The sequence below is a fragment of the Eupeodes corollae genome, chromosome 2 (assembly GCF_945859685.1).
Source record: "Eupeodes corollae chromosome 2, idEupCoro1.1, whole genome shotgun sequence".
Classification (NCBI taxonomy): Eukaryota; Metazoa; Arthropoda; class Insecta; order Diptera; family Syrphidae; genus Eupeodes; species Eupeodes corollae.
The window spans coordinates 110407720-110425238 of NC_079148.1; the positions used below are offsets into that span (position 1 = coordinate 110407720).

The 17519-nt window shown below is 30.5% G+C and overlaps 2 protein-coding genes across 2 annotated transcripts in view; both read left to right on the top strand.

Annotated features, from left to right (window-relative positions):
• Positions 1 to 8078: 8078 nt before the first annotated feature.
• Positions 8079 to 8803, top strand: LOC129946825 (larval cuticle protein 2-like). Its single transcript, XM_056057168.1, has 2 exons — positions 8079 to 8236; positions 8339 to 8803. Exons 1-2 carry the CDS (start codon positions 8225 to 8227, stop codon positions 8735 to 8737), a joined length of 411 nt encoding a protein of 136 aa, XP_055913143.1. The 5' UTR covers positions 8079 to 8224; the 3' UTR covers positions 8738 to 8803.
• Positions 8804 to 15375: 6572 nt separating this feature from the next.
• The window catches only part of LOC129948582 (formin-J), a 97730-nt gene continuing 95586 nt past the window's right edge, over positions 15376 to 17519 (top strand). The window contains exon 1 of the mRNA XM_056059691.1: positions 15376 to 16352. The gene's annotated coding sequence lies outside the window, so the exon portion shown is untranslated. The remainder of the gene's footprint in view (positions 16353 to 17519) is intronic.

Genomic DNA, 17519 nt, shown 5'->3' on the forward strand with positions numbered 1-17519 from the left:
ACCTATATATTAATATTAAAAAATATACCTGTAATATATAAATTTATCTTCTAATTTTAAAATGCTATTTACAATCTTAAAAAATCTTAATTCATTATTTTTGTTTTAAAGTCGTTACATAATGTGTATATATGAAATCTTACAATTTTATTTTAGAAGTATTTTTGGTACACATTTATTTTGTGCTTTAAAATATACGTTGTATTTTTGAATTTCGTTAAAAAAAGGTTGGCGCGTTTTTGAGAGATGGAGTTTTGAAAAAAATTATTTAAATGGGTTCATTAGTTTCTGAGAAAAACGCGAATATGTTGTAAATTTTAATTTCCATGTTTGAACTCATTCGAAAAAATGGTTAAGGCTTTAGGTCGGTGGATATCCCAATTTGTTGTAAGGGTAGTTAGGAAGGTATTCTGTGTCGATGCTTCAAATGAAGAGGCTGGCAATCCTATTATTGCTCGTGAAAGCTTTTACCTGAGATTATCTACAAAACTTCCAAGGTCTATAGATGCCAATTAAGCATTTTTGCTCATTCTTTTTAAAACTCTATCAGTTGTTAAAAAAAATTTATTTTTGCTTAAATATTCAAAAAACTAATAAATTGTACAGATATAGAATTCTAAGTCATCATCATTGTTCGTTCTTATCTGAGGTACATACAAAGTTTCTTAGCAAAATTTTCAATGGAATTTTTTGCTCATCTTGATGTTATTATTTTCAAAACTAAATGTATTTAAAGTGGACATTATCTAACTATTCTGCAGATACTAAGAATACAAAATAGTAATCGACCATAACGAACGTCGTCGATAGAAAACATTTTCAATGTATAAAATATAATTCAACAAAATCAAATATATGCTTCTAATGATTTTCTTGGAAACATAAAACGATGGTCGATGGTAATAAATTAGAAAATAGTAAATTACAAATAAAATAGCTTATACACATCACGTACCAAAAAACTATTTTAAAATAACTTACCAAAATTAATTCATCAGAAATCACCTAACCAGAATAAAAAAGAAAAGATAAAATATATTGGACATCTATTTTTCTCAAAAAAAAGTTATTCATTTGATAAAAACCGACAGGTAACTTTCAAACAAATAAGTGAATTTTTCAAAATGTCCGTTAAACAATTAATTGAAATTCACGATTTTTCTTTATTTTATTTTAACGCCTAAAAGTATGCTGTATGTTTGCAGTTGATTCTACGCACTACCTTACCAAGACCTACTATACCGACGCTCGCAAAAAATAAAACGGTTAATATTTGTTTTATATTTATTTTTCGAATGTTCACAACCAAAACAATCTTTGTACGAAATGTATAAGTCCAATAATGTAATCCAATATATGAAAGAAATGTTAAAATTGTGTTAAAATATAACAAATTTTATTTTTGTTTCCAATATTTTATTGCTGCTGAATCTTTAGTTCCTTAACTGTGTCATTTGAATAGAATTGGACCTTGCGTTAGTGATGTTGGTTTATTAATCCAAGTTTCTGACTTGACGCAAATAGGCAAAGAATTAGAAAAACCGAGAAATTCTTTGTGTGTTTATTTAAATTACAGTTGTTTTTAACCCTGAAGCAGTTTTTTTTATAAATAAGCATGTTCTGCGATTAACTTCAATTTGAGTTTTCAAATTGTGTCTGTAGATCTAAAGGTTTTCAAAATACTTACAGTTGTATAAGATCAGCTAATATACATTTTATACAAAAATCAATCTACTAATACTAAAATAAAAAATAGACCATTTTTTATAAGATATCCCACAACCGGTGATGGATGAGCGGTCTATGCCCCCAATGTATACAGAGAGGAGAGACATTCTTCTTCGAAATTTTTGTAGTTTTGAAGCGTAGAAACATAGCTTTGATTTTCTTTTTCCAATAAGCTCAAAAAGCTACCTGGCTTTGATATTGTATTCATCATCCTTTAAAATATATTTATGAGTTATTAAAATATAAATAAATGGCCATATAAAATTTTATTCAATGTTTTTTTTAATTTTTTTTTAAATTTTTATTAGTTCATTCTTAAACCTATCTTAAAGCTAGACAAAAATTCATAAAACTAGCCTAATTATCCATAACTTACAACTAATTTACTGGTCTCATACGGACACTCTAAGTTAAACTATAACCTTTCGGCCCTAAGATCTATTTTACTTCAATTTAAATTTTATATATTTTTGTATTTATTAGAAAATTTTTAAAAAAAGGAAAATCAAGATCCTTTTTTATTTTTAATTAAAAAGTACTTAAAATAAGGTCCTTAATGTAAAACTTAAAGCTAACCTAAACTACCTATTCTACCTATAAACTACTTAAAACTAGAACAAGCACAGCAGCAAATCTAACGATCTAATATTTTTGTTTTCCATATTTTGTTGTCTTTTTTTTAATTTTTTTTTTATTCCATGTTTTTTTAAATTTTTTTTTTTTATTTTTTGTATTTTTTAGTTTTTCTGTTTTGTATTTTTTTTCTATTTCTTTTTGTGCCACTATGCCTATTCTACTTAAAACTAAACCCTAAAACTATAAAACAAGTATGTAAGCCGGCCAAGGCTTAAAACCCCATCCCGACTACCCACCATCAAGTGCCGATTGAAGCCACCAAAGCTGGTTCTCCTGTTTCACCCTATCAGTTCGGTCCCGTGCGGACACAGCCCTACTGAACCGAAGGAGCTCTGCTCCGGTGCCATGACGTCCCGATTGTACAGGAGTCACCTATGCACGGTTCTTCGTCTGACGTATCTATCCTGTATCAGACCGAATCTATCTAAAAGCAGGAATGCCTCTGGTGGAATGAAGCCACTCAAGCGTGCACTCTGAAAATACTCGTCGTTCAGAAAGAACGCCCCGAAAATTAAATTGTTGGTCGAAGACATAGCTCTTGCAATGTGACCTCGAACGAGTTTTATCACGAAATTGTCAATTCTGTTGATTCGAGCCCCGTTGTATAGGAGCTCTTTGGAATAGTAATGCACATAAGAAGATTCGGCCGTTCGATATAAGCCGGTACAGCGTCGTAAACACTGCCGCTCGAACATCCCTCTGGAAAGGGGCAACGTTGAACCACACAGGACAACCATAAACGATCATTAAGCGTATGAGGGCCTGTAGCAAATTACCTTCACTCTGGGGACAAGCCGACTGCTAAAAAACAGCCGTTTCGTCAGAGTGAACGCTCCTCTGGCCCTTGTCAGAGCAGCATTTATATGTCTGTCGAAATATAAATACTGATCTTACCAGATACCGAGGTACATTGCCACTTTTGACAACAAACTTTCTACCGTTAAGCATATCATAAAGTATATACAACAATGGCTTTGGCTTGCTTATGGCAAGCTTGCTCAGAACAGCAACTGTGCATCGTTGTTTTGATTTATTCCATTGGATATTAGAAACGAGTTTAGGCGCAGCATGAATTGTGTCATGACCCGCCTTGAACCCGAACTGTTTATCCGGAATTATTTTGTTGTCCGCAGCCCACTTAATCAGAGCCCTATTAATAATTTTTTCGAAAACTTATCTACCGAAGAATTGACGGGTTGGAGTTGTCCTTTCCCTTTTTCGGGAGAGGATGAACGACAGCGGTCTTCCAGTGCACTGGATAATATGCATTATTCAGTGCATTATTGAAGAGCGTGGTGTAAATGTCAATTGCTTCCATCGGTAAATGTCTTTTGGATTCAATGCTAAATAGACTACAGAGGCTTTAAATTTACTTGTTTGGCCAAGTAAGATAAGGGTTGTAATTAATTGATTATGTGGATAGTAAAATAAAGTGTGCGACTGGATAGCACGAACTTGTTTCTGTATCCAAAGACTTTGTTTACAAATAATACAACTTATATTTTAAAATTTACCAATAAAATAATTTTGTCTTTAAGAACTTAAACATCATTAAATTATTCACAAACTATTTTTTTTTAAATCAACTTTAGTTTAAAAATATTTTTACTATGCATTTTTAGAGGTTTTTAATACAGGTTTTAACTTTAATTTTAGATACAAAATACTGACCCGCTTTTTTAGACATCGAATTACAAAAAAATATACTTTTTTAAAAATACAAAACGTGACATTTTCATCATTACATATTATTAAGGCAGTATAAAAGCTTGTGCAGAAAAAAAGCTAAGATGAAAGGAATGTAAACAAATTTAATAAAAATCTATCCATACATTTCCGAGAAAATTCGAATTTTCGAACCAAAAATTTATATGAAAAATCCCAGCGGGAATTGGCTCAAAGCATTAATTTCAAAGTTTGAACTGAATCGGCTCAATGGATTGGGTTGTAAGGGCTTGTTTTTTGAATCCTATACCATCGTAATGTCATGTTTCGAAATTTGTTAAGATTGGAATAGTTGCCATATACATATAGTTCCCATATGTCAAAAGTAAAAAGAAGCTGAGATGCGTCCTAAACTGACAACTTTGATATTGGTGGCCATTAGTAAACTTGAACATTTGCAAATGAACTTGTTTTTATAGTTCCTACATAAATAAAATTTGTATTGAAGAATATTTAAAAAGTAAGCAGTAATTATAATGTTTAGGCTGTATTCTTTTGAGACATTTGATTCGTTAAAACAGTTTAATAGTGTTTTTATTTTTTAATGTTTTGGAAAAAAAATTGTAAAAAATAGCACAAACGTTTGAAATTCGACTGAATACGTACTCAAGATATAAGTGGCAATTCTTAATAGTGTTAAAAAAATCACTATTGAATTCTTTTTAAAATAACCAAATGTCAAAAATGAAATACAACTTTATTTAGTTTTATTATTTACTTCGTTATTTTGGTTATTGTTTTTTTTGGACGTTTATTTCACACATTTTCATTTGGTATTATTTGTGGAAAGAAATTATTTGGAGGAAACATTTCAGCTGATTCTTAACATAATGGAGAACGATAAAAAGATATCCTGAACATACGAACGTACGAAGTTAAATAAACACAAGTATACAAACATATCTCTAAAAACCATGAATTTAGATTATAAGAGACCTTGAAACGTCGAGAAATGTCAACATTTAGAATTCAACAAATAGGACTAATTACCATAACTTTAAGAAATGAACGAATTCGCTCAAATGAATTGAAAAAAAAAAATCAATCAAAAATTCTATTTAAATTCACTTATCTTAAACTATAAAGTTAAATACAATTAATTAAGACATTATTTATGTTGATGAATAAATTAACACAAATCTTGTTTTCGAAATTCAACTTTCGAATATTTATTATCCTGGTTTGAAGTTTTTTTTTGTTAGAAATTTTTAAAAATTATTTGAATCTGTCTTAATCCCTATGAAGCCAAATATTTTGAAACTAGCAAAAACGCGCAATTGCATACAATTAAAATTATTTTCCACAACGTACATAGATTCAAGAAAAACTTCAAACCTTTAATGCTTCTCTATTTTTTCAGTCAAATCTATTTTTATTGATTTATTCATTTAAGAAAGACCACGTTTTTCTTAAAACGACCCTATAAACATTTTTAAAGTTTAGTGGTTGTTTTATTTGTTTTATTTTAATTGGCTATTAACACGCTTGATTTCTAAAATTTACTTGTTTTATTTCTGATTAATTTTATTATAAACTCATTTTTCTATATCTCGAATTAACCACTTATTCAAAAACAAATATCATCAATTTATTAAGACTATTAAAAATACTAAACATGCATTATGTGTTTTGGATATATGATAAATACCTTTTTTTGAGATCGTAATTAAGGTTGTTCTGTTCTATAGGATCCGTATTGGTTTTTCTAATAAAAAAGTTAAACAATTTCTTTTAACAAAAATATTGCATTCTTACCAAAAAATAAAAATTTAATTTAATTTACTAAAGCTTTAACTCGAGATTAAATAATAACTATATGTTTTACATAAATAAGTTGGTGTTAAGATCTTAAGTGATTTTTTTTAATCTCTATCATGATAATTTTAATTTTAAAAATAACCACATAAAACAACTTTAACAATTTTTATGTTGGATATATTTTGTTTGTAATAAGCGCACACTCAAGGGCATTGTACTACCCTTATTATGTAGACACAGTGTGAGCACTAGGAAAGGGAGAGGGGGGTTAAAATGAGGTGTAAACCGATTACAGTGGTTTTAAATTCCTGAATATTGTAATAGCTGGAAAAGACAGAGCATGACAATGCATTCCACATTCGCGTAGTACGGCGAAAGAACTAATATCTGTCCTTGATAGTACGACCGAAGTTGCGCTCGAGGATAAGTGCCATTCATCGATAATGGCAAAGGGGGTATATCTCGCTTTAACGATACACGACAGCATTGGGTTTTCGAAGAATTAAATTCCACGCGGTTTTTTATTCCCCATTGTACAATGATGTTTAGGTAGGAATTTAATGAGCTTATCATATTATGTCGTTGCAGTTTCACATCCGAACAAGAGGATTGTGAATCTGAAAACTAATATGAAAATCTAAGAGTACTATCGTCAGCGAAACAATGTATTGGATTAGGAGTTGCAGACAGGAGATCATTAATAAAAATGAGAATGAGTGTTGGAGAAAGAACAGAGCCTTGGGGCACACCAGCATATATTTTGTGGTTTTCAGACCTGAATCCATCCAATACAACTTGTATTTAATGAAAGGCAATTACTAATCCAATGAAGGAGTGATTCGTGAAAAGCGAAAGCACGCAGTCATTAAGAAGCTTTCGACCTTTGAGATAATTTGGACTATTTCGTTAAAAATTTGCAATAAAAATGTCCTTAAAAATAAAGTAGGAGGAATGATAAAAACAAATAGTTTGATTTTGAAAAATAATTTCGTTTATTATTTAAGCATAATTTCAAGCTGGTTTACAATTTAAACTATTATGAAAAATACATGACTTCATAAATAAAGAATGTTTTTATTCAAAAAGGATTTGTTGGTTTTTACAATTTACAATGAGTTTCAGGAGCGGATCTTTGTTAGGAAACTTAATGGTTATTGAAGCCGTATGTTCAATACTAGAAGGTAATGATAATAATACAAATTAATTGTTCAGTTTTCAAAAAATCGAAAAATCATTTACTTTAGCCCTTCCCTGATCTTGATACCTTCATGTAAAAAGTTAGGACCTAATTAAGTCTAATTGCTTCAAGGCTGGTAGAAACTGTTCTATGTTTTTGTTTTTTTTTTTAAATACCTTGAAACCTGAGAAAAAATACGAATACTTTTAAAAGATTTAGTTTACGCTTCTTAATGTTGACTTTAAAACTTCTTTTAGTAATCGGCTAGAGTGAAAACGCCTTAACATAATATAGTCTTTCAGGTCAACCAATGATTAGAGTGACAAATTAATTTACAAATATGTAATCAAAATGGGGCATGAATGATATAGTTTTGTTATGCTTACAAATCTGCTATTACAAATAAGTTCAATCTTCGTATTGAGGCAGTAACCTTGAGCGTTCAAGTTTAAAAATGGTAAGATTCGATACCAAAATCCAATTATATAGTCCAAAGGGTTCTTCTAAAATTCGGAATTTTTAAAGAAAATTATACTTAAGAATATTAATAAAAGACTTCCCTAAACATATTTTTACATTTGTAATTATTTGTACATCAGTACCAAGGTGCTTATATTTGACATTTCTATACTGTACCTTATATGACCTTGGACCACAAGAGCCAGTTCGTACGATCAACTTGCACAATTTAATTAAATTTTTATAAAATTGAATGCACACGCAACGATTTGCGAACGTCTGAACTTCCTACTATTTGTTGTTGGATTGCTTTGAGTTTCGACCTTTTCTGCATTTTTGTCTAAGCGTCCGAAATTATTGCTATTATCATTTTTAGACCAATGTTTTGCATAATATCAACATAATAACCACCTTATGTATGTTTTAAAATTCATAAGTCTTTTCTTAAATGCAAAACTATGTATAAACTGAAATGGATTTGAAATTCGCACAATAAAACAAAATATAATAATAGAAACAAACCGGCTAAATGGTTAAATTAATTCAACGGACTAATTTCGTGTGCATATTTATCTAGATTGATGCATAGTAGAACAGCCAGGCCTGAAAAGATGATGATGCATCGAAACACCTTTAACATTAAAAAAAACATATTGATTTAATGATTTTTTAGAGTATAAAAGATTCGAATGGGTTGAGATAAATTATCAGTTCCTTAAGAATACTCAAGTAACCAACAACATGTTCAAATTCGTAAGTCAAATATATTTTAATATTTAACTTTAAATATGAATTCAAACATTTTGCGAACGGATTTAACATTATTTTTTCATTTATTTTATTTGAATAATAAAGGTCGTAGTCGCCGCTATTTTCGGTCTTGCCGCCGCTGCTGGTTCTTTGGACAGCGATGCTCACGCTGAGGTTAAGTCTCTTGAAAGCGATATCTCCCCCGAAGGTGCTTTCCGTTATGCTTTCCAAACCTCAAACGGAATTGATGTCAGCTCAACTGGTGATGCCAATGCCATCCAAGGATCATACAAATACATTTCACCCGAAGGTGTTGCCGTCGTCGTGAACTACATTGCTGATGCTGAAGGTTTCAAGCCATCCGGTGACCTTCCAACACCACCACCAATCCCAGAGGCTATTATCCGTTCCCTTGCTTGGAACGCTGCTCACCCACAATCCGAGAGCGACATCATCAAGAGCAGGCCTGCTTTGGTTGCAAACAAGTTCGGAAGGAGGTTTTAAGTACTAAATACCTTTAGATTGTAGTGATAAAAAATGCAATAAACATGTTGCTTTGGTTACACAAAATTGTTTAATTTTTTTATAAGTAAATAAGGAATCATCATCATTTAATTAGCCGTCTCTCTCGGCTTTGCTGACAGCGCCGAGTTTTAAGAAATAGTCAGCTCAATGTATGATAACAACGTTACCCAAATGCAGCTCTATATTTCGACACTATGACAGCTATTGAAACAACTTTAAAATGTCTTCTTGGTAAATTATTATAACATGACTCTTATAATAATTTGATGAACCGAAGAAAAGCCTTTTTTGTTGCTTACAAGTTTGGGCTTCATAGGTCATTCCTGCCTGTTGCACCTAAACATTTTTTGTGTCAATGGTATGTTCTCTTGCAAGGAATTAACAAATTCTCCAAGAATAATTCTTTTCATGAAGAGTAAATTCTCGAATTAGTCGTTCGGATTAGGCTTAAAAACTGTAGGTCCCGTCCATGCTTGATTATTTTTAATGAGATACACGGATACATTATTTGTACTTTTATACAAACTTCTTAAGGAGATTATTTGACATGTGGCGTATTTACTGATAATTATACTAGCTGTTACCCGCAGGAATTATTGGTATTCGAGGAATAATTATATTCTCACCCTTTCCACCACTAAAATTTTGTTCGTACAAGTCGTGTGACACGAAGTCTTGTACCGTAACATCATTGTGGAGTAAGAATTACAGGCAAGATTAAATTCAATTGAAGCTTATGTATTTTTTTAATGGGAAATTATGTAGGGAGGATATCTATACCCAACCCACAAAATGAAAAAAGAAACTCCTAATGATAGGCAACAATGATATGTCCAAAAAAATAGGAAGTACCTAATGCTATGCTGCTATTTAGTGTTCCAAAAAAGAATATATTGAATATCTAATTCTAAGTGTTATCGGCGGATCTGTTCAAATGAACTGGAAATGAAATATTTTACCGCTGTAAAAAGTAGCTTAGAACACTCTCCAGCCTTGAAACTAACTTCGTATAAAAAATCATGTCACAATATTGCTCCGTTGAGATGTAAAGGACGGATAAACAAGCAAACAAACGAACTGACTTTTACATTTATAATATAGGGTCCGCCATCTAACGTTCTTTTTTAACTAGTGCTTATTTCGTGAATGGTAACACTTAGCTCATGTCTAATTTGACAAATATTTAGTTTTATATTCCCGCTGAATGAAAATGGTTGTGTATTCTCTTAAACAACGCTGGCAATAACGCCTAGAGAAGATGCCGATTTTGCCAGAAAAATCATTTTTTCGGATGAAGCTCATTTTGATCGTGGCTGGTATGTAAACAAGCAAAATTGTCGCATTCGGGGCACCAAAAACCCACACACATACATTGAAAAGCCGATACACTCTAGTCACTGTTTGGTGCGTCCGTTACAGCCAATGGCGATTGGTATCGGGCCTGTTGAACAAATCAAATGTGGTACATTTATTACATTATGAAATAAAATCCCAAATTCGAATATAAAATACATTATATTTCTTCCCAAAAAGGCATAAAATAAGTCTCCAAAAAATAATAAAATAAGTCCACAAAAAGGATTGGAGTAAGCCCTCAACTTTAATAACTTTCTTTCCATTTCGTTTCTTCTCCAATGCGCTATTCGTCACCACTGCTTGGCGTATGTCACCCGCCAGGAAAACTTTCACAAATTGGCCTTATTGTACTTATGCAATTTTTTCGAGAAATAAATAATACATATTTTACATAGTGTAAGTGTGAGAAAAATAATGAAGTTTGTATGGGAGGGCATGCAAGGCATTAAATTGGGACCGAAAACCATGAATTAAGTTCCCAAAAATTCCCAAACAATTTTTTGTGGGATATTTTATATTTTTTTGAGACTTATTACTTGGGTAGTAGTTATTTCAGGGAGCTCAAAAAAAACACTAAAGACCTCTAAATTTCTAACAGTATTTCTCTTCATAGGATTTATCCATAAACAAAAGTTTTTCAGTTTTTGAGCTGTATTTCTGCTGTCAACAAAGCCATAACTTTAAAGGGTTTTAAACATTAAATAAAGTTTAAAGGTATAACAAAAAGAAAAATGGTAAAATTAACTTATTTCTTTTCTTAATGTTTTTTTTTTTTTTAATTTAGATACCATTTTCAGTTTTTAACAAATAACAAACTAAGAAGATAAAAATAAAGAAATATGTTCTTAATTTTGCGTTCTTTACTCTTTCAAAATCAAGTTTGCTTAGTTTTGAATCAATGCTGTGTCTCTTAAAAATACATATTATTTCACAAAGAAAATCCATTTGATGAGACTAATAATTCATTCTTAAAGCAGCACAATTTTATTGAACTTGATGTTAAAAGTTAGATACAAAGTAATTGAATCAAAAATATATGTAGATGATGTTTCAAAAACCCTCATTGAAATCAAGTTTAAAATGACAATGGGTATCTTGGGTTGGGCGTAAAATCAACAGAAATGAAATGGCACCAAATAAAATTATATCACATAATTTCATTCTGTGGCGACAAGTCTTAAAACTGCTGGGCACCAGAGATATGGCCGTTTGGACCTTTAGATGTTTTTTAATAGAATTTGGTTTTATGCATTTTGTAGTACAATTTTCTCCGTAAGTACTGAACGAGTCTGCAGGATTTATACATCAAATGAATGATATTTTTGCCGTACAGAAGTAAAAGCCATAATATATAATATCATTTTATATTCATACAGACATTAGTTGCTGACTGAAAAAGTGTTATTTTTTTTGTTTAAAGGGGAGTAAAACAATAAAATTTGTTAACATACGAGTAACTTTATATCAATAATGTTCAACATCGATCAAAATTCAAGACTTCTAAAAGTACTCATTGTCCTTTGCAAATGGTCCTTTAGGAGGTGATTTTGGTCAAATATAAGTCCTTGAACACTTTTATATAATAGGTACTTCCCTTAATTTTTATGAATGAAATAAAAAAATTAATCCAAATGCTGTTTGAATGAATTTTTTTACACTCAACTTTTTATTATAGTTGCTTGTTGTAAGTAATAACACAAATTAAATTGAGTTATTTTAGATAAATTGATTTTGTTTCGTTCCAAAGACTCAAGTTTTTAAGATGAGTGCTCAGGCCCACAGCATGTGAGACCTGTTGATTGCTCTGTTGTGTGGGACGATTAACTATTTTCCATTTCTGCTGTCGTAAAATTATACAATTAGGCGGTGTAGATAATAATAAAACGGATTTGAGGATATACACACATTTACTCGTACATATGTGTGTATGTTCTTATTTAATTTCATAGGAGTATCTATGAATACATGATGTACACACATAAATTATTTATTTACTGAAAATTAAATTTTTTAGCTTATTTTATTGATTGAAAGCAAAAATAATAATTAAACAAGGAGTTTTAAGACAAACATTTAATACTTTACGACTATATGAGAAAGTATACTTACTTTTTTACCTAAAACTCATTGGCACCTTACAAAAATATTGACAGTTCCCTTTTTTATAATTAGGTACCAGGGCACTCAATTACAAGCACTGGTAAGCGTATTCGAGAACATTGAAGCTCTAAAATAATCGCAACTCTCTAGGCTCTAGGGAATATCACTTTTAAAACTGTTATCGTTTATTTTCTTTGATGTCACGAAATGATAAAAGATTAAGTCTCAACTAATACTCCAAAATCGATTCAAATTTGAATAAAGCTAGAAATTGTAAAGCCATTGAGGACATAAAGCAGCAGATGTGCAAGTTGGTTCTGGAATACTTCATAAATAGGCAAAAAGTGATGAAACCTTAACTGTGCTCCCATATTTAACTAATATTATTTCCTATTGCTAATGGAAATTATTGTCATTGTCGAATTGAAAATATTGACTTTTCTCGACGTTTCAAGGTCCCTAGAATCGAAATCAAAGATTTTTACGTTCGTATATTCACGTTACCATTTTTCATCGTCCATATCTCAAGAATCAGTGAGAGCATCTACTTTAAATAAATGTTTCTATACAAGATAATAGCAATTTAAAAAAATGTGTGTTGATACAAAATTTCTCACGAACCAATAACGCTAGCGACGTCAATGAAATTAAATATTATATAGGGTTATCCATTTTGCGGTTTCAACAGTATAGGACTAAAATTCAAAATCTGTCAAACTAATTTGTTAAACCAACTTTTGTTTCAGTTGAAAGAATGACATTTACGTTAATGGATCGCTTAACTATCGCACAACACATACAAATTGTTAAAATCTACTACAAAATAGTGATTCTGCCACAGTCACATATTGTGCTTTAAGATGAAATTATGGTTTACATAACCGTAAAAATACGCATGCAACTGGACAAATTTAAAGACATTTCAAGAGACTGGATGAGTTACATATATTGTAGGGCCTGTTTATTATTGGTTCGTTAAAACATCGCTTGTAACTAAAAGTGTTACCAAAGACCTTAATGTATCCTCTTCGTTCTCAGGAAGTAGGACTGTCTTACGGTGTATTTTGCATTTGGATCTACACCTACATCCATATCAAAACCAGCTCACACAACAACTGAAGCCAGCTGACGATCGAAGGGCTGCTTGAACAACAGCCGGTGGACGACGATTTTTCGGAAAAAATGTTCTTCAGCGACAAAGCACATTTCTTTCTCGGTCGGTATAAACAAAATTGTCGTATTTGTGGTTTTGAGAATCCTCAATTAAGTGAAGAGAGGCCATAACATCCACAAAAAGTCATTGTTTGGTGCGCTCTTAGGTCCGGAGGAGGTCTGTATTCTTCGAAAACGATTATGAAACGACTGTCAATTCAGAGCGTTATGGTCATAATGATTACCGACTTTTTTGTAAGGGGTTTCAACAAGACTGTTCCAAATGTCACAAAGCTCAAGCAAATATGACATTTCTTGGCCGCGTAATTTCTCGTCGTGGCAATATCTGGCCACCAAGATCATGGACTGTAACTCTTGAGCACTTAAAACTCAAAATTCTTGAGCACTTAAAACCCAAAATTCGTCAATATGTGTCAAAAAGTGGTCAAAATAATCGATGCTTGCAACAATTCTCGTGGTGGTCATTTTAATGATGTCTTTCACACAAAATGTCAATGTTCCAAATTTATAATAGGAAAGCAATTTCATGAAATAAATATGTTTGATATGTGTTTTTTTACATTTACTTTTAAAACCCTAAAATAAAATAAGAAATAAAAACTTTTAAAGAATGCTGCTCGGGAAATAAAACAATTATTGAACCTTAATTTATATTATCATATGCAGAATATTTGTCTTAACTTTTAGTTATTTTTTTTTAGAAAAATGTAATAGACAACTTTTTTTTAAAAAATCCTTTAAGAAGAACAACAAGCTGATAAGAAATGGTGTTTTTTATCTCACACAAAATATTGTTATTAACATTTTGTTAAAGTTTTTGACAAATCGACTAAGGGGATGGGAAGTTATTAGTGAGGGTTGCATATTAGGTTCATTTTTCTAAATACCAGAAACCTTTAATTGGAAATTTTAAATTTTGCAAAAAAAAAAATATATTTAAAAATTGATAGTTTTTAGCCCTTTTGGAATTGGGTTGTTATCAATTTAGATTTTTGTCAGTGTAATTGCATATGTATTTTGATTACTGGTGTTCCTTTCAAAATTAGAATTTAAATTTGTTTTCTTTTTAACGTTAAGATTGATTTGATATTTAAAGAAGTGATATTTACGAAATGTAAATTTTAAAACAATAGCCATATATGCCAAACTGACAGCGCTAAAAGTTTGACGTATACCTATTGGTGTTGGTTCTAGTCAGATCCTTGAATAATTTGGTTTTAAATCAAAATAATTACGTTTATTTTTCCCTACATACATATAAAATTAGGAAAATCGCTGTTCTGCTATATTTTAGGCACAAAAATAAATATATTTATAGATTTTAAACCTAAGCAAAAACGATTTTGGAAGTTCAATTATTTCATAGCAGATTAAAATCTTTTTGAGCCACCTTCACGTCATAACAGTTTAATATTATTCATACCCACATATATATATAGTATATGACTATCTTACTTAGCAAATATTAAATTAAAATGATCTACATAAATCTATCTTTCAGGTAGGTATAGATAGATACATAAATCGATTAATCTGTATTTTACTTGAATCTTGATTATTACAAGTTCTTAAAGCCACTCTTCATTTACTAAAAACGTGTGCTTCGCCCACCTCTATGCCTCATAAGTCGCGACAAATTCATTCGATTTGTGATCTCCATTCTCATTTATTAATTAAATTGTTTTTCATACAAAATCTTTACCTACTTGTACTATCTTATAAACTCGTTCGTCGATTTATAGTGAAATTGAAATTCATTAACATCACTCAACTTCAAATCGCTTTAATTGAGTGATTTTATATCCACTCCACGGAACAACTCGGTATCAAAATCAATCTCGCTCTCAAAAAGAAATAAGTTGAATTTCATTGAAAAATATCGAAAAAACTTGTTGTAAAAACTCCACCGACTCAATTTACTCACTCTATCTTTCCATATCCAATCCCATTGAATGGAACAACTAAACAGCAGCAGCCAGCAGCACCACACTTCGTGTTATGGTGTGGGCTTGAGAACCAGCAATGATAGATACTTTAGTTTATCGAGTTCGAGTTGTTGTTTTCTTGTTGTATCTCCTGACTCTGGACTGGACTGGCACTGGATGTCTTGGTCTCTGTGCTCTGCCTATATTAAATGCACACTATTCGAATCCGATCGGACAAAAGTTCTATCTAAACGCGATATTTTGTATTTTACGCGAACCTTAACGCAAGTTTAGTTACTCGTGAGCGGTCCGATTGCGCGTTTGCGCCATGGGTTATTCTACTTTTCTATCGACTTTGGATTTTGTATGATCGCTGTTTTTTATCGTTTTTCTCCGTTCAAACGCAATCTATCGACCTGTTTTTTTCAATCTTTTGTGGTGGGTGTTAAAAATACCAAAAATAAAAATACAAAAAGAATATAGTCGAATTTACCAATTTTCACATTTTTCTTAATCGAACACTAATTAATATTTAATTAATCAATTAATTTACGAAGTGTATTTCGACGATCGATTGTTTTATTGTTTTTGTGTAAAACCAGTGTGAATGAGTATAAAAATAAATTTCACCTTGATGAAAATAAAAATCTATTGTAATTATTCAAATGTGTAAAACGCAAACGATCGTTAATTTGAAATTACAACAACAACATCAAAAATCTAAAATAAATTCGAGAAAAAATTAAATATTTAACGAAAAATATAATTTAACAAAGAATTAATAATATTACAAAAAGAGCTATAGAAAAGTCTTTGTTTTTCCATTTGTCTAATAAAAATCTGTCCCACACTTCAAAGATAGTGTTTTTGTTTTTTGTTTTAAAGTATCTATTGATGATTAATACTCTTGTGTGTTAAGTGACACCAACCTACTGGATGCAAAGCAAAATAATAATAATAAAGGAAAAAATATACAAGATACATATATTATAAATTTTATAATCCAGCCCACCTGTTGGTTCTTACATTCTGCACATAAGGTATGGAGTATGCAAAAGTAAATAAATATACGTTCTTATAGATATGTTGAATCTTGAATTAGATATAAGATATACCTACACGAGAAACACCTTGAAATACTTAACTTTTTTCTATACCTAACCATTAAAAACAAAATTAGTTAAAATTAAACGATTTTCATTACAAAGTTGATTGGCATCAACAGAAAAAAAATGGTAGAAATAGAATAAAATTGTGTCTTTTAATTTTTCTTTAAACCTAAACAAGTGTTTGTTTATAGTAGGTACTGATGCAATCATTAAGTAAACAATACATTTATAACGACTATGAGGTTTTCAGCAAGTTAATGACAATTGAGAGTAAAAATAAATTGTTAATAAAGGGTGTTTGCGTATGTGCATTTGAGAGTTAGTTGGTTCGATGGAAATAAATGAGTGAAATGAAAGATTCCATTGGCAAAATCAGTTTTTGATATTTATTTGTGATAAAAAATATATTTTTTGAGAGATTTTTCTCTTTAAATTGGATTAGAAAGAAAAAAGTGATAACTAATATTTAAGACCCAGATAAAGATAATTTACAGTCAAAATCAAAACTTTGTTTTACCAAGTGCATTTTCTGATGATTTTTGTTATGGCTACATTTTCAAAGTTGTCTAGCTTATTTGTTTCATTAATTTAAAATTACATAGAATATGTTTTTTTTTCACTCATATTATAAGATTTACAACTCTTTATAATTAAATACAAATATAGCCATATAATTGTGATGAGTGCATATTTAGTTTATGTATTGGGTACAGAATCAATTACACCTACTGTTATATATATTTTACTTAATCTTAATTAGTTTATAGGTCTTTATTTAGTCCATTTTTTGAGTATGAGCATTGGTTAAAAAGATTGTTTAGCCTAAATTGAGTACGTATGTATGTTTTGATTTCAAGCAGTATAAGCATTTTTATTAAGTACGACTACATTGAAAATCGATCGTTTGTACTCAAATCCTGTATTTTTTAAAATCTAAGTTGGCACTTGTGAGTTTAACCAGATATACAACTTACGTAAATACATGTTTTTCAATGAGCATTCATGATTTTAGTACTCTTGTTATGCTAAAATCACAGTTCTAGCATTTAAAGGGAGTGTCAGTGAACATTGTTTTGAAATTCCTGAACATTAGGATAG